Consider the following 22,843-nt stretch of genomic DNA (forward strand, 5'->3'; position numbering starts at 1 on the left):
GTTGCACCTGCTATATTTTCGTTTCTTTTCTTTGGTGGCTTTTCTCCTTGAGGCTAACCGTGCTGATTACCCCAGTCCCTTTCGGTACAGGACATCTGTAAGGGGCTGTGGTGCCATCGGGGAGGCCGCCGCTGCGAGACCAAGTTCCTCCCCGCCGCAGAGGGGACGTCCTGTGGGCCCAACAAGGTGGGAGTTATTTCTTTTTTTCTTCATCACCGGTAATCAGCTTTAAGAGTAATACAGCAGTCTTGTATAGTATGTACAGGCTGTGTAAAAGCGGACTCTAAGGTTTGATCCACTAAAACTGGGATGGACCCTTACTCTTTTCTATAAGAGTGGGTTCTGTAACATGCTCGAGGTGTGGCTCTCCTCAAAACTGGAGCTCTAGATTTACATCCCATTCAAGAGGATGAAGCCTGGCAAGAATAAGTACTGTCCGGTAGCAATAATTATGGAAGTTAACATAGTCAGTTACTTTTTAAGAATGCAGTTCCAAACATGATTGAGTCTGTATCGGGGGACCCTCATCATGATCGCCAATTGTATGTCTTGGCTGTGAATAAAGAAACATGTTATCCAGTGATTCTCCAACCTGATGAAATTATTCACAAGGCCACATCGTTTTAATGACATCATTGTTTCTAACGCAGTGGTGCCGGATGGGTCAGTGCGTGGACTACGGTGCGGACGGCCCGCCCGCGGTGGACGGCGGTTGGTCACCCTTCTCTGAGTGGGCGCCCTGCTCCCGGACCTGCGGCGGCGGCATCACCTACAAGGAACGCGACTGCAATAACCCCAGGTACGTTTGTTTGTTTGCATGTTTAATAGCAGTTACTACTTATCAGTCTATGCTTGTTGAGTAATAAAGAAAGAGAAATGATTGAATGAGGGACATAAACATGACATTGGGAAATAAATAAATGAGTTGAGAAATTGCGTTTAGATATTCTCTTTTGAACGCTGGGCAAATTTTCAACTGAATCTTTGCCTTTCCTCAAACACTGACATTTAACATTTCTTTTTTAGGGATTATATAATAGATGAAAAGGTGATGTCAGTAGTGGGTCAATGGTGCCCAGAAGTTTGTAAGGTCCCCCGTCCCAGTTAAGAGATTCCATTTTTGCTTCATTTATATAATTGATAACTCTATTAAAGGCATTTTGGTCTGTTTTGCATATCTAGAAATATCTGTATTGTATTTCGTTCACTGCAGACCTCAATATGGCGGAGCGTACTGTGTAGGGGAGAGCAAAATCTACCGTATGTGCAATATCCAGGTAAGAACCCTGAACTCACACAATACACAGTTTTCTTAGGAACACAACAATTTTTCTCTACCTACGTTTCAGCAGCTGGACAGCTGCTTTCATCAGGGAAGAGTGAACTTTCTCCTTTTTGGTGGATGAGTTCTTGAAGTTTAATAGAACTCTTACTTTTTATTAGAAACACGCAATTTTAGCAATTTTCACTTTGTTGACAACCAGACTGAAGTATCTGTCTGATGAGTTTTTGGTTCTCTGTGTGTGGCTCACTTTGGCTGCCCTTGTGGCCGTTAAGAGCCCACTTATTCAGAAGTAATCCCTAAAATGTGCTCAACTGTCCGGGAAAGTTTACAGGATCAAGTAAAGTTCAGAAATTTTAAGATGTTAATTTCCAGATGACGAGTTCGCAAATGAACCATTTTGTGACTAGGACATTCAAATAGTTTCTTTCAAAATTTGTAATAAGCTTCATGAGAACAGAATACAAAATAAAGCTAACATTAACTTAAGCGCCATTTGAAACGTTGCAGGTTTCTTGGTCCTATAGAAGGCATTTTGCCTATCTCACATTGACTCAGATTTGCTAATTGGTCTCTTTAATGACACTTCTTGTTGTGAAATTCCAATAACATGTCAACAGAGCAGTGGTAACCTTTTTTCATTCATTAAAAACAAGCACATCTGGTCAGCCTTAATTGTGACTAAAAATAAATGAGAAATGGCTGTTTTGAAAAAAAACATTTCAACCGATATACTCAGTACACAGACACAGACAAAACATACAGCCACTAATGATGAAATCTGCATGGTCTTAATGAAGTCAGAAGCATGCTGATCATTCAGGCAAAGTTATTTATACATCCAGCAAAATCACTAAACAATTTTTTGCATCTCCACAAGTTCCTTAAACACTCTGAGTCTTCAGGTTTCTCTTAAGTTGTCCTAAGCATTTTTTAAATTTCTATTGAGCTTAAAAAGCTAGTTTTTATGTCCGGGAATTCTACTAAAAACGTTTCGAGCCCCTCCAGTTGCTGAACTGAACTATCCTGATGTTCCAGTCTGGATCTGTTCCTTTTTGATGAGCTTCAGGAAGGGTCAAACAGACAACCTAATTCAGTCATCCAGCAATTTTACCAAAACAACTTTCAAGCCTTCTAATTGCTAAAACTATTCTGACCTTGCACTGTGTATGTTGTTAGTTTCCCTAAACGTCCCAAGCTTCAAGACTGTGTGGGGTAAAAACTGTGGCCAATTATGTCCAATTAGTCCGTGTTTTAACGACATCGCTGCTTGGGAAAATAAAGAGACGTTTCGACAGGGATCAGCTATCATCACAAACCCAGCCTGAAACCTAGCGGCCACAACCTTTTAATTACCTGTTTGGTAGTTTTGTTCCATCACGGGCTGCGGACAAGTGAGAAAAAATAAATAGATGAAAAGTTACTGGTAATTTTAGCAGAATTTTATTCCATTTGAATGACATGGATTCAATTTTAATTCAGTGTCAATTAATAGAATCTTGACAAGGCATCAAAAGGTGCAGATGCTTTTTTATTGCCACTTCTTTGGGAAAAGTTTGGGTAAAATCCGACTTGAGCATTTTCATGAAACACGGTACGAAGCTTCAAAGTTTGTGTGGCCTGGTCTTAATTGGCTCAATCGTTAAGTCTGTTTGGACCATTTAATCAGCGTGGAGTTTGCTCAGAATTTACTCGGATTTAAAAGATATCCTTTTGGTCTTAGCTTTCTGAAAAGCAAAAAATTCCCACCCATAGTGATCAACCAGTAGCTCTTCTTTGTGCAAGAAACTTAAAAGTTAAAAGGAAAAAAAAGGTCTGTGATGTGCTCATATGTGAAACGATAGCTGGAGGCCACCCATTACCACTTTTAGCTTGAAAGTTCATCTGTGTTGATAGAAATCATTCACAAAAATTATTCTTACCCAAATTTTCATCAAAGACTGGAGTTGGACAGTCAAAGATTTGGGTATGTCCAATTTTTATATTGGAAATTCCAGGTCAACTTTGCTTCTCAATATCATTTTCGTGCACAAATTAGTAGCTCAAAAGACTGTCAGCATTCAGGGCAGAATAGAAAGTTCATTGTTTCCACAGAAGATGACAGACCAAGCCTGGTGTTGTTCCTCGCTAAACCTCTGCAAATAGGAGGAAATACACCGGCATACCCATCAGCGAGTTATCAGCTTAACTGGTCTCCCAGTAGCTCAGACATAATCCTTAACCAAACAGGGACAATCTTTCCTGCTGTTAATGGTTGTCAGAAGGGACTAGTGTTATCCCGGGTTTCTGTGTGGCTTTTTTCGTACACTGTGTACTGGAACGTAGGGGTGAGACTGTCCAGTCAGGATGTAAAAGATGCTTCTGAGACATGGGTTGACAAAGCTTGCATCTCACCCACTCAGGCCACAAAAAGTGCTCTGCTCTCTTCTTCTTCTGTCAGTTAAAGACTAGGACTTACTGCACAAATACAGCACTATACAAATCAGGTACAAAATTGATCTATGTCTCAGTAATGTCCCTTGTAAACTGAGATATTTGTTGTTACCAAGTTCATGCTACTAACAAAATTTCATGCCTCTGTATTTCTAAGAAGGGTTGGGAAAGAAGCTTTGGTAAAACGTTTTTGCTTTGGTAGCAGAATTTGATCCAGAGTCTTAGACCCCCAAGTTCTCACAGGAGGCAATACTTGTGATGCATGTCATAATTTCAGTTTACTCAACATGTATTTCTATTGTCACAACAGTTAAAAACTATTTTGAAACTGGTTTCACACTTGCTTTACTTTTTTTTATTGAAAACTTGCTGTACTGTGACAGAGCAGTGGGTGGTCATTCAAAAGTCAGTGAACTTCACCACACACAGGTGCTCTCACACCCCCTCAAATAGTGTTAAGTGCTTTACTTAATATGGCTAAGTTTAGTGATTTTTCAGTGATCAGCAAAATTTTACCCTTTCACATTGGGTCTTTTGTGTGTCAAATTTTTGGATGATTCGTAAGAAAGTTGGAAAGTTTTTTTCTCCAAATACCATTCCCTTTAAATTTTCCAATTTTACAGAAATGCATGTATTCCTCCTGGTAGAAGACACACAAAGCCACAGTCTGTTGCACTTCCTAAACACTCGTTTGATTTTTTGACATTGTCGTCATCTTTCTGCCATCTTAAGCACCTGACTACTGCTCTCTAGGGGGCTTCCTTTGAAGTCTGGCACACCTGTGCTGCCTGTAAGGTGTGCCATTGTCAGAACTCACCTGGTCGGAAGGAAAGGGAAATGATTCACTCATTAAACTTTATCTGTCTGGTGACCTTTTTTTGTCGTTTCCCAAGACCTGAGCTCATATTTTAATAAAATATCTGTAATATGACAAAATGAATCGTCTGGGAAAAAAGGCCTCAAGAAGCTTTTGTTTAGGCCCTGTATATCAAAATGTGCATGCTTGGAGGTAGGGAGCTTTGATGTCATGATATCAAGTTACCTTTTAGTTAGTCTAATGCTAACATGAAGTTTTGATTAGCAGTTGATGAATGAATGAATGAATGAATGAATGAAAGACCTTTATTGTACGTTTATGCTCTTACAAGCTAAGTGCAGGCCATGGAAATAATGGAGAACTTCTCGCTTCTTAAGACAGTCGTAAATGTAAAGACGAATGGAGCATATAATGCATGGTTTGTCTAACAATTCAAATTTTTCAGTGCTATTTAGATATCGAAAACTAGTGGAGAAGGAGACATAGAATGGTCAAGAAGAGAACAATTCTTTATTCTCTGCCACTCAAAAAAATGGTGCGATTCTCAAAAATCTAACAAGCTTGTTCTCAAATCCCTACCATTTACAATTGTCTGAGAAATCCCTTGGCTTATGTAAACATAACAGGGCGGTAAGGCAGCCGGTTGGAACCTGATAACAGATTTGCCAGGATGACGAGGTACAAGGCCGGCCTTTCTGAAAGTGCAATTGCCCAGATGAGCAGATCATGTGCTTGCCTTCCCAGCTTCGTCCTACTGTATAGAGCACGGCTGGAAACAGTCTAGATCTATAACAGCACCTTTGTGCCATTGTATATAACGACCAGGAAAGAAAAGAGCCATTCAAAGAAGCCACCAAATCTCATCACAATTTCCAAATCTTTACCGACGAGGAGAAAACAACAACCTTGATAACTTCCCATTCAATCTACTTGATTTTATGTTGTGCAGCCCAGTTTTTCCTATGCACCAAAATTTCTAGTTGCACTTATATCCTTACATGAATTTCAAGCCCTGCCAACGTTGTGAACACCTGGCGGCGGCAGACAGCCCGCCTTGTCTGTGGTCCGCTCCTGGAACAGATTGAATTGACACGTCCTCACAGCGTCCTGACAGCCCGAATGTTTGGAGACGCACCCGAGAAGTTTAGAAACAAAGCATCGCTGTTTAGGACTTAGGAGAGATCAAAGGCAGTCAGCGCACGCCGCCGATTCTGAAGTAATATGTGTCGTCAGGCTGATATTGAAACAAAAGCCGAGCTTGCTTGTTTAAACACGACAAGCTCCATCTGTTCATATGATCTTAAGCCTGTAGATTTGGGTGCAAGATTTTAGTAGATGGAGAAATAGAGTTTGGTCCCCCTTGCTTACTTTGATAATTACCTGCTAGTGTGACATGGCAAAGTTGGTTTGCTGATCGTTGTGCAAACAATACTCAAAATGGCATCTTGGTTATAATTTTTTCTCTCGATTGGAATTTGAGGCAATCCCCCTACCGCTTTTTCTCCAAAGTGCAGCTTCCATTCTAACAGCAGTTTTTGTTGAAAGTTTTCACAATTTATAATGTCTTGTAATCTCGATATAGTATACATTAAATTTTGTACTTTGTTTTGATGTGGCAAATGTTCTTTAAAGCTTACTATTCCTTGGATCATGTTAATAGATAGATATTAAACAATCTAAATAAACTCAAAACGACCTCCTCTTTCTGCCCCCCCTCCCCACCCAGGACTGTCCCAAGGAGACGCGTGACTTCCGTTCGCAGCAGTGTGCCGAGTTCAACAGCAAGCCGTTCCGAGGATGGTACTACAAGTGGAAGCCCTACACCAGAGTTGAAGGTGGGTGGGGGAATGTACAACATTCCATAGTCGTCATAGTTGCATAGTTTTGCTCACAGGAAAAATATTACCTTTACCTTTCATACTCGTAACATGAAAGACAGACACCATGCTCTTTTTAAGTGCATGTAGATAGTGCAGTATAGATTTTCAAGTACAAAGCACACTTGGACCACATACATGTAAATTGTCCCTTCTCAAGGCAAGGACGGTAACCCTTTCTAGTAGAAGTCAAGTTGGATGGTGAGAAAGTCCAGGCTCTTAAACTTCTTCTCCAGAAAAAAAACAGGACAAGAGAAAGGGTTTTATCATCCTGACACACTTTGCATGGCTTGTACCATTTCGAATTCGAAGGTCACCTTGCTGTTTCACTCTGCAGGTTTTTCCTTTCTCTACTCAAGCTTGTTTGTGTGAGACGCTTGTCCAGGCCAAGCCCAAGGTCATCTGTGCCCTTCCAGGCATGCAGGTTGGCATGACCTTCCTACCTGAAGGTTTTCTCAGCTGGAATGTCTTAGATATCCAGACGTCGACTCTTGAGTTTGTGACTGGAAAGTGTTTCTGTGACAAGTTCATGTCTCAGTGATGTGAGGATGTGTAATGGAGAAAGATTGTGGAGTTCTGGTAGTTACTGACTCAAGGTTTCTCTGGTGACTCGTCTGGTATGGAGGTGAAGATTTATCTACACTGAGAATTTGGATCTCACAGCTGTGGATGGAGGGCCCAAACCGTAGTTTCTTCTTAATGTGCACAGGTTGAAGACAGTAAAGGTGTCTCAAGAAAGCTGGGATTTTTAAACAAGTTTTTAACAAGTTTGTATGTTGCATCCTCGTCATTACAGCCAATGAGGGGTAATTTTACAAATGATTACTGAAATGCAGAAATCTTGGTGTAAATTAAGATCATCAGAGACCACCTCCAAAACAAGGTCAACTGAAGACAGAATCTTCGTCTTGGACATGTGGAGACACCTAACTATCATCGAGCTCCTTAAAGTTATAATCTCCCCTTCAGACGTCCTCCAGTGCGCTTAAGTCCTTAAACCCCCCGGATAGCCTTAAGACATGCTCTGTCTCAAGTAGTGGTGAAGAAACTACCAAATCCTACCTGGAGGAGTGATGGGACTGAGAATTCCTGTTTTCTGTTAACTCAGCAGTTTTCTCATGGTTCAATCAAAATATTTGGCATGTTTGTCAAAAAAGTAGAATATGAGATGTTTCTTCAAATGAGCATGAATATATCTTTATGATAAAAATGTGAATAAATCGTCTTGCAATAAGATACTTGCAAATATCAAGGATTATCCAAGGTACTTCCAAGAAACGCCAAATGCCCTCAGGCTCCTCCTGTAGTAACTTAGAGGTAGTGACAGGTTTAAGGAGTTGTCTGCTGGTTTCTGTTAAGTCAGCAGGGTTGTCTGACCAGGGACAGCTGGCCTGATGGTCACTCCAGGCCAGACAGAGGTGGACACCAAAAGCCTGTCTGTCACATTCCTGGAGATTTTTCAGTTGATATATTGGACATAGTTGCTAGAATAAGCAAAATTATAGCATTTGCAAAACAAGTCTAAGTGTTTTTGATGGAAGAAAGATACTACAGTTGAGATAAATGGCATCACCAGAAATGAAAGTAAGTTGGTATACCAGTAAGTCACCACAGTGCATATGGAGGTTAACATGTCACATTCCTCTTAGTTTATCTCTTACGTTTGAGAATCAGGGGAATCCTAGCATTTGCAATCAACAGGTTTGCAGTTTTTTATGGAAGAAAGGTTCTTGAATTTACTAAATCGAAGCACATCAGGAAGATGTACATATACGTAGATGGTACCAGTAAGTCACTTTCACCCCAGACAGAGGTTAACACCGAAGCCTGCCTGTCACATTCCTGGAGATTTTTCACCAGTTTATCGCAGAGGCGGGCAGGTTGGAGTTTTACCCTGCTGGGCTGGTATCTAGGGCGAGAGACCTCATACTGAGGGGAGGAATTGAAATATGTAATGTGCAGAACAGGTGGATTGAGATGGTCGTACTTTACAGGAATACACAATTATGTACCATTTTTAAACTACAAGTCATGTACCATTGAAAGTACATTAACAGTATTAGCCTTCACAAAAAGTATATTTTTCACTCATTCACACCTCAGTTTTTCAGTTTTTCTGTCATTTTCCCCAGTCTTCGTTGTGTTTAATGTCAGAGTCTAGAAGATCATTGGCAGCTATTCTGAGTTATGCATTTTGAAGAGTAAGCTTGTAAATGTTGTTCAATTACAATCATTTAAACTACAATTGTCTCAATCGATGTGGCAACCACACATTCAGTATTTGTATCAAGGGTCTTGGGTGTGTAGCAGTCTCATGGACACAAGTGACAGGATTCTGCCACAAAGTTTGTAAACTCAAGGCTGCAGCCGCTTTCTTAAGGGTCGGTAAAATACAGTCTTGAAGGGTGTTGTTGTCAGCCGAGCCTTGTTTGTTTAGAGATGAAATCTGGTTTAGGAGGTAACCGGCCATCAAGATATCCCTGTTTACCCAAGTAAGGAGGCTTTATTTCCGCGGAAGTAAACAGATGCTGAAAGTGTTTATCTTAGCAGAAGTTTATAAACTGGACGGTTTGTTTTCGGAGGAGGTGGGAGAGTCCTGGTCAGTTGACCCTGGGTCTTAAGTGAAGGAGACGTCTTAGGTGTTGAGTTGCCCAACAAGGCGTGCTCTCGTGAGTTTCTTTTAGAAATAAGTGTGGTGATGATGGCACCTGGAGTCGTCTTAACTTTACCCCGTCCTTGCCAATTCCTGCTGTAGCCAACTCGAATTTGGTGCATAGATACGCCCTTAGCAAGGGGGTTAAGCCTGTACAGTAGTACTCTTGCTTTTGTTGTTCAGTCTTGCCCCCACCTGCTTATTATAAGTGCTCAGGCCAGGTGCTGACCCTTAGCTGCTATAAGACTTACATTATGTCTTTTCACTGCAGTTCTTCTAACTGTTTCAGAATCTTGTGATGTTTTTATACCACTTTGCTGGTGACTCAATTTCGTATGTCAAAGTTAGCAATCATATCTCCTCCTTTTGTCTGCATCAGTGTTGATGAAATTGCACCCAGGGTTCAAACACAGACTAAGTGGCGGTGTTGAGGGCTTCTGTCCAGTCAGATGTCACATGACCTGAGGTTCTAAAAGAAGAGCATCATGGGAACGTCCTTGGACTGACCCCCTTGATGACAACCCCTGGATGTTCCTTAAGATTCCCCCCAGGTCTTAAGGCTGGAGATGATTTTCTTGAGGAAATTCCTTCCTCCTTAATGACCTGTAAATGGCGAGCAGGTGTTTCCTGGGCAGACGTACCTGGTTAGAGTATTACACCCCCGCTGTGTGATTATCCCAACTATCCATCCCCCCTCCCCTCCTCTCTCTGTTTCAAGTTAAGGTCACATGTGAACCAATTTATTTCCTTGGCTCTTAAACATTCTAAGGAGAGAAACCAGAAGTTCATGGTTAAGTGTTTTCCGACACAAGGGTTTTCACTAAGGACAACTGAGTGCCAGTGGAGAAGATTAAGACTGGAGTGAATGTTGAAAATTTGGTGAATCCATTTCTTGTGATGGAAGATGAACTTTCTTGCAAAAGCAGAAATAGTGTAGGGCATCATGACGGAGATTTAGCTGTCTGTATAATCCTTTGTACATTACACACACATTGTCCGATCCTACATTTTCTAAGAATCCATGGATTTGAATTGGTTAGGCCACAATAGGATGGGCACGGATCACTGCGGCTGGCTGTCATGACGTCCCTACGACCACTGAGGTCATGGGTCATGAGTGAGTGAGTGAGTTATGCCACAATACGCACCTGGTACAAACCTGGATGAAGCTTGAGGTTGAGAATTCGTAGCGGAAGTATTTATCAAAGCAACCTGTGTCAGTTATCCCTGGACAGGCCCTGCCCTCATTTAACTCTTACATGTTTGCTAAATTGGGGTCCGGACACCCGCTGACCTTCGTAAAAATTCACAGCGTGAAAAAAGTTGTTTTCAATCAGGGACTGTCATTGGTCAACCCTTAGTTCTAGCGTTCCCATGACCTTGTGAGTAGAGGTCACACAGGTTCGAGGTGAAAGGTCATGAGGAACAGATTGGAGCAAGAAGTCGTTAACTTCATGTCGTAAATCTCACCTGACCAAGGCCATATGGACTGTGTTTACGGCTCACTTTTAGCTTTTTATGAGCATGTGAGGAGGGAAACAATGAATTTGTTAGTTATTCAAGATTCAGAGACTTTTCACTTCGACTTTGGAAAGACAAACATATTGGAAAACAAGTCAATATGAAAGGAAAATATTTGCATTATTTGTAAGTCCAGGTTGTAAATATTGCTTGGACAAGGCCTTATGTTTTGTGTTTACAGCTCGCTATTAGGTTTTTACAAGCCTGCGTCTAGGGAAACAAACTAGGCAATAACTTTGTAACGTTATTCAAGATTCAGCTTTTCACTTCAAAATTGGAAAGACAAACATGAAGGAAAACAAATAAACATAAAGAGAAGCATCTTTTATATTTGCAACTCCAGTTTGTCTTACATGTACGTAAGAAAGTAATGTGGTTTGTTTGTACAGCTCACTATGGCCACACCAATTTAATTTCTTGGTAATTTTAGCACAAAAAAAATCATGAAAACAGAAGGCTGGGGTGAAAACTTGCACCCGACCCTGTTCACTCCCTGACACTGTGTACAGACTTTCCTCTGAGATTGTGTTTTCATGTTGATTTTGGAATTTAGAATTTTTTCAAAATATCCGTTTACAAGGAAAATCATTTAGCATATGATGAAGATGAGTTACTGTAGTTGATAAGTTAATTATTAGTTAACAGCTAGTTTGCATGTTGTTTATTTTCGGAGCCTGACCAGTGCAAGCTGCACTGCATTGTTGATGATGGTTAGCTAGGTAGTTAGTTAAGTGATGGTAAATAAGTTAACGAAGTGGTTAGTATATCACTAGTTAATATAATAACATTGGTTTGTGTGTTGTTTATTTCCAGAGCCTGACCAGTGCAAGCTGTACTGCATAGCAGATGATGGTTAGCTAGTTAGTTAAGTGATGGTTAATAAGTTAATGATTGGTTAACATACGGTTCATGCCTTTTTTTACTTCCAGAGTAGCTATTTAATTAGTTAAGTGATGGTTAATAACTTAACGAACTAGTTAATATATCACTGGTTAACATATGGTGTATGCCTTTTTTACTTCCAGAGTCTGACCAGTGCAAGCTGTACTGCATAGCGGAAGACTTCGACTTCTTCTACGCCCTTGCCAGCAAGGTCAAGGACGGAACACGGTGCGTGGACGAGGGCGACCTTCTGGACGTGTGCGTGGACGGAGCTTGTGAGGTCAGGGGTCATGCTTTTTTATCTGGTCATTCGCCAAGTCTGAATTTTGTTTCTCCCCCTATTTCAATTTACAAGTAAGAAAAAAACTATAAACAACATTTTGGGCCAAATTTATGGCGTAATTTTATCCAATCTTTTGCATCTCAAATGTTCAAATTTTTCGTAATCAAGAGTCAAATGTAAGCAGCAAAATTCTCAAGAATTTTTGAAGCCTGATGTTTTGAGACATTTAGATGATTGAATACAAACTGTCCTCTAATTCTTCACCCTGCCAAGGTAGTCCTTCAATACATTTTTATTGGTAACATTTGTAGGCAACAGGGCGAAGGTTAATGTGTATCTGTGTTGTCCCCCGTAGAAAGTGGGCTGCGACCACGTACTGGGTTCGGACGCGACCCACGATAGCTGCGGCGTCTGCAACGGCGACAACTCCACCTGCGACTTCGTCTACGGCGAGTTCCACGACATGCCTGAAGACAACAGTAAGGACTTACAAACTTTGCACGTTATGAGATGGTGTTACCTTCAGTTAAATGGGAACAGTATCATAGATTACAAAACTTTTATCAACATTTTATCAAAACATACAACTTCTTGTTGGTATACCGTAGTTGAAGTGACATGAGCAGAAAAGAATGTCAAAGAATCTCATGATACTGCTTTTCTGTTGTGCAGCAATGTGAAATTTGCGCCCTTAAAACCTTTACATGTTACGAGATTCGTTCAGACCCTTGTAGTGAAATGAAATAGTGCCTAGTTGCATGTATGGCAGTAAGTTTCCTTGCTGTTTCTGAAGCAGGATATATCTTTACAGGGGGGGGGGGGGTTGCAAGCCCTTCCCCTTTAACGTAATCGAGGCACCACCTTGAACCCATTTTACGTCTCTTCACAAAGACGGTACAGCTGAAACAAATCAAAGGAGCAAGTAGAAACAAGTGATCCAACTAAGATTCGAACCCACGCCGAAACCGGCAGCCCAGATCACAGGCACGCAAGCCTTAACCACTAGGCTAAAAGGTTGCGACCAGTTAGACTGGTCAGTTGGAGGCGCTTGAACCCCCACTGTTACACTACTCCCCCTTTGCTTTCTAGACTCGTCCCGAGTCTCCGAGTAGGATATTCCCTGTGTGATCTGATCGTTACTCACAGGGCCGGTGTGGGAACCAGTGAAACAAATCAAAGGAGCGAGTAGAAACAAGTGATCCCAACTGAGATTCAAACCCACGCCGAAACTGGTAGCCCAGATCACAGCCACGCACGCCTTAACCACTAGGCTAAAAGGTCGCGACCAGTTAGACTGCCCAGTTGGAGGCGCTTGAACCCCCACTGTTACACAGCCTCAACTCCTGTCCTGATCCCAGGACTTGAACTGGGGTCTCCAAGTGACATACTAGTTGGAACCAGGAGCTCAACTGTGAGGCTGCTACCAGCTGAGCAACAGGGACATCCCTATCCAGTGCTGAACCAACTAAAATCTTCATCCATTTTTGTAACATATTACTTCCCGATCGTGACTCATCGACCTCTTTTCTTCTCGTAACAGGATACTTCCCTATCATGAAAAGGCTGCAAAGACTCAACACAGTTTTCCTGAAACAGATAGCAGAGATCGGGACCAAAAATGCCATATTATGCATGTCATTTATTGACATGACCGAACCCCAATCGCCATAAGTCTGAAATTACTAATGGGTCAAAAACATGCTTTTCCAAAAAAGATTAGATATTTTCTCAGATGGAGCTGCCTATCAGCACCGCATTGATTTTAAGGAAATGTCAGAAACTCCAATCTACGAAAAGTCTGAAATTACTGATGGCTGAACCTGCTTTTCCTTCTATTTCCAGAGTACTTCCAATCGTGACTTATCAACTTCTTTTCTTCTATTCCCAGAGTACTTCCCGATCGTGACAATCCCGGTGGGCGCCCGCAGTGTGCGAGTCGAGGAGCTCAACATCTCGTCCAGCTACCTGGCCGTCCGCGACCTCGACGGCAAGTACTACCTTACCGGGGACTGGACCGTCGACTGGCCCGGGGAGTTCGAGATCGACGGGACCACCTTCCTCTACAGCCGGCCGTACAATCAACCAGAGATGCTCACCGCAAAGGGGCCCACCAAGAAGGCTGTCGTCGTCGAGGTAAGGCGTCTTATGATAGAAGACATGTCTTGCATTCAATGGAGGTAGCAGTATCGACCAAGAAGCTGAAGGCATGGAGGTTGAGCATCTTATGATGGAAGACATGTCTTGCATTCAATAGAGGTAGGGGTAGTAGTATCCACTATAAGAAGGCAGTTGTCATGGAGGTAAGGCTTCTTATAATGTAAGACATGCTTGCTTCCAGGAGAGGTAGAATTAGTTCTATCCATTATTTCGTCATACTGGTGGGGGAGTCCCTGACACGGGTGGGCAGCAGTCGGCTAGTCTTCACACCTCGTTTCCAGGCAGCTCTGTCCAGCTGGTGAGGCCGCACACTACGATGTCCTGCTTAAGCAGTCAAGTTCCAAATGGATAACTTTCTGACAAATTGCCTGGGAAAGCAGAGATTCCATGAAGTGTGTTAAAAGCCTAATTGCTCGCTTGTTTCCCAAAGCACTGAGGAATGCAGCAGACAATAGATGTGTGTTTGGAACAAGTCAACCCGATCAACTATCAACAAGCAAGTTGCTCGCTTAGAACTTTTACAGGACATCAGAGAGGAGTTTTGAATGGTTGATGAATGATCTTAGTAGTCTTGGTTGGTAACAAGTCAAGATTTCTTTGAGAGGAATTCCATTTTAGGCCCCCTAGCAACTTCCTTAAAAGTGTAACCTTCTTTAAATCTGGAAAGTGTGCGGCAAAATTATACAACGTTGTGTAATCAGAAGTTTGAGCTCAGAAGCCATTGTGTGAAAGTCATCTGCCTAGTTCCCAAGGTCACCACCAAGATGGCCTCCGCCGTGATTGACAGGCTGCCCCAGTGCTAATCCCTAGATAATTGATGTCAGTGGTTGTTGTTGTAACATTTAACTTCCCGAGCACACATTACCACGGCGTCTGAGCCGGCTTCAAAGGTGGCTCGCTGTTTCGCCCGCCCGGCCCGGCTCAATACCCCACTGTTCCGTCCCTCCCTGCGTGATGGGATCGAGTTCCTCTGTATATTTTTGGTTTGGACTGGTGGTTATTCACCGTCTCTAAACACAAGTACACGGGGTCGCGAACCTGTTCACGGCACAATAAGCAACGACAGCAGACTGTGTAGAACAATCGATCACACGGACACGTGTAAACCGTGCATGTGCACTTCTCTAGGAGGTGGCAATGAAGGTTTACAGGGAAGAAGGGGTGCTACGGATGTACTAAATGCCTCCTTCCTGAAAAGATGCCTTTGGCATTGGGTATTTGTTTTTCACCTCTGTGAAACTGAAAATGGAGGTTTTGTTTTGGGTCTGACTGTTTGTCTGTGCTTCCATATACACTGGTCAGCATAACTCAAGAACCTAAGGATGGGGATGGATTGTAATGACATTGGGTTGTTGTTTATTGGTGACAAATTCAACTGCTTGCTGGTAGCTTTTCATTGAGGTCGTGAGGCCTTAGAGAAGATTGAAATCCTAAGAAATCCATGAATGCATTTCTTAACACAAAGTTGTTTCGAATCATACACTGTTTAAATTTTGCATGGACTTCAACACTCTCTTCCCTTGTAAATGAACTTAAGATTTGCAGCACTTGTGGTTTCCAAGATGTTTCCAAGGAGGGTCATCTCAGCTTCTGTCCCTCAGAACATTTGTGTTCCGGACCCCAGGAGGAGCTGGTGTTGCCACAGCAAAGCCAAACAACATGGTGCAGAAATGTAAAGATTTATTTTGGAAGGGACCCTGTGTGGGCAGGGCCTGTGGACGGGTGGCCGGGCCGTCTGCACGTGGCTCAATCCCTCTACAGACGGTCCAGTCTGGCTGTCAGATGGTCTGCTGTGTTTCTCCAATCATGATGACGCTCCAGTTTGATAGTCTGCTTTCTTTCCAAACTCCTTTGTAAAAAAGAGAGTACCTACACATGTAAGCCTGCAGTAATTCTGATACACATTTCAATAGTTTATTTTGCACTGTTTACGTCAAGAATCAAAGGCCCTAATAATTTGCAATTCTCTTTTATACTACAGAAGAGATCCCTGTCCTTTTCTTCAGAAAGTATGGTATGTTGAGAACTTGAGACACAGTTCAACTCCAACTCAGTTGCTGACAGCCCCTTTTACATATTCACATATTCTATTCATACCTGGTGAACTTTCCTGAAAAAAATCAGTTGGGAAAGCTCCATTAAGGAATGGTCTTTTTACAAAGAATCATAGCTTTCTTTTCAAAGGCCAGCCCCACCTGTCGTCCAAACAGCCTGCCTGCTCTCCGGGGCCTGTTAATGCTCCTTCACAACAGATCCGCTTCATTTTGTTTTCCCACCTTTGATACCTTAGGGAATTTCTGAATCTTGCATGATGTTTGTTTTTTTGTCCTAGTTCATATACTATACCTTTTCCCTTTGGAGGAGTTGAAATACCATCTGCAATTTGGCCGTTCCTTTTTTCTAAAGTTTACAAGCGAGAGACCCAAATTTGTAATTTGCAGACAACTTTTGTTCAGCCCTTTGCTTTCACGACTTAAGCTTGTCTTGCTGCTATCTCCAGTGAACTAAACCTCGTCACTAAACACTCCTGTATTAGTGTATCTCTGAGTACGATGTTGACTCTGCAGCGCGGAGCACTTGTAGATATTTATATTCTAAACTTCCGTGTTTTCCTGTCGTGTAGGGTCCTGGCAGAGAGGAGTTCCAGGCGCGACTCTCTGGTTATCCAAGATTTCCAAGAAAAACTGACCTCCCAAATAGATGATGTTGATGTAAACTCTTGAGAGGGCTTAGCGGTGTTTTGAAATTGTTTTGAGTGATGTTCCTTTCTTTTGCGTACAGTGACAAGTCATTGAAGTATCTCTGTTTGCTTTGTGCAGTGTTTATCTAAGTAAACCACAAAGTTTGGTTGTAGAAAGAAGTGATTTGAAGTTTGAAAACAAGGCTAGTCCAAGAGCAAGTTAAAGAAAACATGTGACTCTTGAGTTCAAGGGCAAGGAAAGTGGTTTCTGCATGCAGGAACCCAAGTTCAGGGTGGTGTTGCTCTAATTTACAGTATATGAACATGTGTGGTTTTCCTTTCAACTAAATTCTGAGGAAATTCTTCGTGTTATGGAAGACATCTGTAGCTATTGTAAATACAGGTGCCTCTCAAATGGCCACAGTGATGCCAGGAAAGGCTGGGTTTGGGTAAATATTTGAGTTCATTCTCTAAACAGAAAAGTTTGACATGATTTGTGCTGGTAATATTGTGATAGTGAGGCAAACAAGAGGACAGAGCTTCGGCTTTCGCGCTGGCGTATTTATAGCGCAACTGTTTCTCCTGCACAGTAAAACCAACAGGAATAAATGTCACCGTGCACATAAATATTTCCCAAGTGTTTCCTTCTTTTTTTTCGCCACTGAAAGACACAAGGCAGTAGCGCTTGAACAGCCTGACATGTGCAGGGGACTCAGAGTAAGTTGGAAGGAATTGGAGCAAGTTCTAACAAAGACCAGACAGGGTTTGGAGATTCGATAGCCAGCTATTAAGACAGCAACTTTTGTTTTGTAGGATCTGTATGCTTGCAATCTGCAATGTAAAAGAAAGCTGCAGTTTATAAGGGAGCTGCCAGGGGGACTGTCATCTATAGCAACTCCTCAGCAAATGTTTTGAAGCTGGGTGTAGTCTTTCTCCACAATGGCTTCTTTCTTTCCTGTAAAAGTTAAAGGATTAAGTTGGACCTTCGTAAGCTTCTATCCTAGTGAAAAATCAACCCAAGCCAGTAAAATGATAAACTCCTTACTCCCTCTCCTCCAGCTATAAACAAGTTCAGTAGAAACTTCTTAAGCTAGCACCCTGGTGAAAAATCCGACCAGTGAAATAATAAACTCCTCGCCACGAGTAATCCGGATCTGAGGAGGCAGCGTTGAGAGGCGGGTTTAACGCAGAGTCCGACGAGTGTTTATAGAAATGACAGGACGTCAAACAACGGCCTCTACACATAAAAGATGGAGACGTGCTGGCCAATTTTCCCGATACACTAAGTGTCCCTCGAAAAGCCGCCACTCGGATGTTGTGAGCAGAGATTTAAGGACGGAAACCGGTTCTGCACAATGTCAGAACATGCAAACTTACTGCAGCCTTACTGTTTCAGTAATGCACATTAAAAACCTTTGATTAAAAAACACATACTATCTGCTCTGGTGTAAGGTGAGAAATACCAGACTGTGTACTACTTTCGAAGAAAGTGAAGATTTTATCAGAAAAGGTACACACAACTTAAAGATATCATGAGGTTTCTAAGACAGTGTTTTTCATTTTCCCACTTGTAGCAGCTGGTGCAAGGTGAGAAATAGAATAAAAATCCTAGGCTCTTTCATGTACTATACTTTCTGGAAAGTGAAGATTTCAACAGAAAAGCTCTAACTTGACAAAGATCTTGTCAAGTTTCTAAGAAACTGCTGTTCCTTTTCCCACCTGTAGCTGCCGGATTAAGGTGAGAAATACCGTGCTGTTTCATGTAAGAAGGGAACGGGGGGAAATGTACACATAACTTATAAATATCTTGAGCTTTCTAAGACAGTGTTTTTCCTCCCCCCACCTGCAGCTGCTGGTCCAAGGTGAGAACAAGGGCGTGGCGTACACCTACACGGTACCGAAGCCGGCGAACGAGACGGAGAAGAAGCCGGTTCCGAGCTACTACACCTGGAGCGCCGTCACCTCGCAGTGTTCCGCGTCGTGCGGGGGAGGTGAGCTGGACTCATGGTTTTATGTTTTACTCCTCCCAGGCACTCAGCCCCTAGTACAGGAAACGAATCAATCATGATAGAACCTATCTACATTATGGCACATATCTACACCTGTAATATCAGACAGATCCATCCACAACTTCTCGAATTACCAACCACCAATTGCACCAAAAACATAACTTGACGTGGTAGAACTCATTGTTCTAGGTTTGACTTTTACTTTATTTGCAGAATGGCAGACTGGTTAGGCTAGTGTACACAAGATTGAGAGGTGACAGGTGCAATTCCTGGGTAGACGTTGTGTCCTTGGGAAAGGCACTTAATACGACTTTCCTCACTCCACCAAGGTGTATAAATGGGTACCTCGCTCCTTTTTGGGAGGTAGAAGGCAGTGGGATGGGCTCCGCCTTCCAATACCATCAAGGCATTCCTTGACAAACTGCAGGCTGGCTGGGTAAAATTCAAGAGTTCAACACAAAGATCAATTCCTTTGATATCAAATTCTCTAAACAAACTGAAGCGATAGAACGGCACAGGAAGTGTGATATAAAAGCGTGGTTTAATGAAAACAGTTCCGACCAAACCTTTTGTCGAAACGTCTTTAACTAGATTCACCCCCATTAACCTGACGGGGTCGTTTCTCCGCCCTGAACGTCAGCTGTTTTTACTGGTCACTATTTACCCAACAAACCCGTTCATAGGTCAGTATTTACACAAGAGACCTGTCCGTAACATCCGTCGTCACCTGTTTGGCCGACCCGTGCCGATTGTTCGGGTACCGTGCTGAAACGTGGCCGCGGCAAACCGTACAATAGCTCGCCTGTGTTCCTCCGACAAAACGGCTTCTCGACAATTGCTCCTGTTGTTGTGTTTTCATATTTTCTGTCAGCACCCCGGGAGCAGGCCGTGTTTAGGGGGGTGCCCTCGCACACAATCGAGGAGGGGAGGGGGGACAATGCGGAACCTGTTCCGGTGTTTGTGTCCACCAAATGGCCCCTTTCACTGCTTAAGTGAGGCCCATTCTGCTGAGGGTTACCAAACGGACGGAGCTGTTGCTTTGTTTAGGGTTTGCGTTAGGACAGGTAATGGTCTGTGTGATCTTGGACGGAGGAAAAAAGGGATGATGCTGTAGTTTTACCATCGATTGTACCGTTTTTACATGAGACCATGAAGATATTTTATAATACAGTCAAAACTGCCCCAAAAGACCACTCAGGTGATCGATAAAATCTGGTGTATCTGGACAGGTGGTCACTATGGACAGGATTCTTTATGCTTGAGTCAATGGGGAGAATTCTCTACACCCTATATATAGGACCACCAAAAAGACTTGCTGGTCACATTGGCCAGGTGGTCCTTATGTAGAGGTGGTCACTTATAAGTCCCAAAATCTTTTTCACCAGTTCGACTGCAGACGACTAGAATTTGAAGATCATAAACTAATCTCCACGCACATTTGTTCAGCACACTTACTTATCTAAGTCACAATGAAACTCATTATAAAATAACCCAACACACTAATATCGAAAAGAGTAGGGGTGACCGGTTGTGCTTGGTTAAACATGCGACGTGGCAAAGCCGCATTGTACTATACATGTAATAGCTAAAAAGTCTGGTCCTCAGCCTGAGGTTCGACCACTTGAACCACATTGCAGCGGTTAAACCCCAGCCCCCTGCCATGTGTCCATGTTTGTTTTGGGTTGCAGGGTTTGCTCCAAACAAGAGCATTGTTCACAGGAAGTTGAGCAGTGTTTGGTTTTCCTGTCCAGCGGCTGGCCGTAACGTGAGCACTCCTGACTTTCCCCTTTCTGACTGGACAGCTCTGCGTTCCCCTGGACTTGAGGGATAACGTTTGTCTTATCGACAATACTTTACATTTGGGACCACATGATTTTAGATACTGCAGCGACACCTAGCTGCAGTACGAAGTAGAACCAGTCATTATTGCCCTTATCAAAAACCATTAAATGGTCTGTTCATTCGATAGTTTTCAAATGATATAAGCACTTAGCTTATAGTCATTGCAGTAATAGGACCTGAGTTGATCTTTTTCATTGACGTACATTTTCCATCACCAGCTAAGGCTCCGTACTAGGATAGGTTGTCTAAGAAATCAACTGATCATAAGTTTCATCCAGAGATGGTCACAGTTTTCAAGGTCAACCCTCCATGCCCTTCACTTGGCCCATTCCTCAAGGTCAAAGGGTCAAAGTGATCAGTGCTCCCCTCCCACAACACACCATTTGTCCTAACGTCTCTTTATCATCCTTAAGTAGTTTTTCTAAACGTTCCTTAATTCCTGTTTTGTAAACAAGGGTCATTTGTCCCAGACAAGGACCGTCTCAAGTCCCCCGGGCAGTTCCTTGAAGGAGGTGTCTGGATGTCTTTGTGCCGGTGAAAAGAAACAGTTAATCTGTCGTCTGATGATGTTGTGACAACAGGAAGGAATGCAGGCACCTGTCCAGGGCGCAGCGGACGCCCGACACTCCCTCAACGTGAAGGTTAAGTGACCTTGGGGGGAAGAAAAAGAAAAGTGTTTTCTCAGCTGACCTCACCTGTTGGGAACACCTGTCTCAAGAACAGGTGAACACCTCGCTCCGCTGAGGTGGCAACTTTTCAGACTCGAAAGTCTTACGTTTCGTGTAAACCACTCAGTAAGAGCAGCTGACAAATTGTGCCAAACAAGGAAGGAATCCCGGGTATGTTGTTGCCTAGCAACAGGCCAGATGTAGGATTGGGGAGACAGAGATACAGGTTGTGGGCTTGCTCAAACGAAATCATCTATGAAATAAGAAAGAAATATGATGGTGCTTATAAATTGCAAGGTAGGTTGATGAAGGTTAGACAATCCAGATAATTCAATACAAATGTTACTCAAGTAAATGTATAAGTTTTGTAGACAGACGTTTCAAACAAGTTCAACTAGTGGAGTCATATTCAAGGAGTTCCCTCAATGTTGAGTGTAGTGTGCTTTAACTTAAGATATGATACATGTATAACAAGATAGAAAAATCCTTACGTAGCTTTTTGAAGAAGAGCTGCTGACAAGGCTAAATCTGGCCATGTGCTGGTCTCCTTTCCGAGCATCCATTTGCACAGCCCCTGTTTTTCCTCACAGGAAGTGGCAAACTGCATCAGCAAACTGCTAACGTTTGTGCCCGGTGTTGTACATTTGTTTTCACGAACAAACACAGAGCATTGGCCGGACATGTGCTACAGATGGGCTGATGGCCTGGACAAATGGCAAGACGGTGTTGTGGTTAGAGTTGTAGACGTAGAACCTATAGATTCTGGGTTCAAATCCCAAGTCAGTCCTAATGTTATGCCCTTCGGAAAAGTACTTTACACCAGTCCTATTCCCTCACTCACTCACTCACTCAGGTGAAAATGAGTACCTAGCTATATAGCTTCAGTTAGGGACGGCGTCCTCTTGGATGGGACATAATGTTGGAGGAGAGCCACACCTCCAGCATATTAAAGAACTGAAATCTAAAGGATAGATTTTCAAAATAAATTTTGGAAAGAGTAAAAATCTCTTTCAAGTCCTTGCCTGAAGGCTACTTGCGAGTGACAAACTTAAAGGCAAAAATAAAGATATTGAAAAGCTACTTAATGCAAAAAGATGCATTTAAAGCTTGGTTTCTTGGCTTCAAAAGCTATCAATCAAGGAAGGGGGGGCAAAAGGCTCCTTGAAATGATAAACATTTGGGTGTTGTTCTTGTTGTCCAATATTTGAACACAATTAGCTAAGTTTAGACCGCGTTACCGTTAGTTTGAAAATGAGGGGGGTAAACTCTGAACCCAAGCCGGCAGCTCAGAAGGCAGGTGGAGGCTGGCAGGCAAACTTATTTCTAACTTAGGCCACACCAATTTATTTACTTAGTTCTCAGGCATTTAAAAAGTAAGGATTTAGTTAGCAAGAGATCAAGACAAGAAAACAGAAGGCTATGAGGGAAACTCTATACGTTATGGATTGTTAATCATTGTTTTACTGTCCATGTCTAATTCCATTGTGCTGACTTGTCATTGTCAGTAGGGCTAGCCCTTTGTAATAGCCACAGGCTAGCGGGGCAGCCCTGGCTGTGTGTCCTGAACAGCCAAACCACTAGTAAATAGATTAACTATGTGTTCTTCCACTCCCTGAAACTATAAGTACAGACTTTCCTCCCAGACTACCATACATGTATCTGTTGATGTCACAGATTTGCAATAAACTTTGAAATTATATGTATTTTTTTCTTTCTAAATTCGATAATCCACAAACTGA

At 42.5% G+C, this 22,843-nt stretch overlaps 1 protein-coding gene across 4 annotated transcripts in view; it reads left to right on the forward strand.

Annotated features, from left to right (window-relative positions):
• The window catches only part of LOC136438501 (A disintegrin and metalloproteinase with thrombospondin motifs 16-like), a 191,343-nt gene that overhangs the window by 156,666 nt on the left and 11,834 nt on the right, over positions 1-22,843 (forward strand). For 3 of the 4 annotated variants that reach the window (XM_066433311.1, XM_066433310.1, XM_066433308.1), the window contains 8 exons: positions 76-186; positions 651-799; positions 1,214-1,277; positions 6,259-6,367; positions 11,609-11,745; positions 12,104-12,227; positions 13,637-13,881; positions 18,435-18,576. In XM_066433311.1, coding sequence (XP_066289408.1) covers positions 76-186; positions 651-799; positions 1,214-1,277; positions 6,259-6,367; positions 11,609-11,745; positions 12,104-12,227; positions 13,637-13,881; positions 18,435-18,576 — 1,081 coding nt within the window. The remainder of the gene's footprint in view (positions 1-75; positions 187-650; positions 800-1,213; positions 1,278-6,258; positions 6,368-11,608; positions 11,746-12,103; positions 12,228-13,636; positions 13,882-18,434; positions 18,577-22,843) is intronic. The other variant, XM_066433309.1, reaches the window with a different exon arrangement.

The sequence above is a fragment of the Branchiostoma lanceolatum genome, chromosome 7 (assembly GCF_035083965.1).
Source record: "Branchiostoma lanceolatum isolate klBraLanc5 chromosome 7, klBraLanc5.hap2, whole genome shotgun sequence".
In the NCBI taxonomy this organism is placed as follows: domain Eukaryota; kingdom Metazoa; phylum Chordata; class Leptocardii; order Amphioxiformes; family Branchiostomatidae; genus Branchiostoma; species Branchiostoma lanceolatum.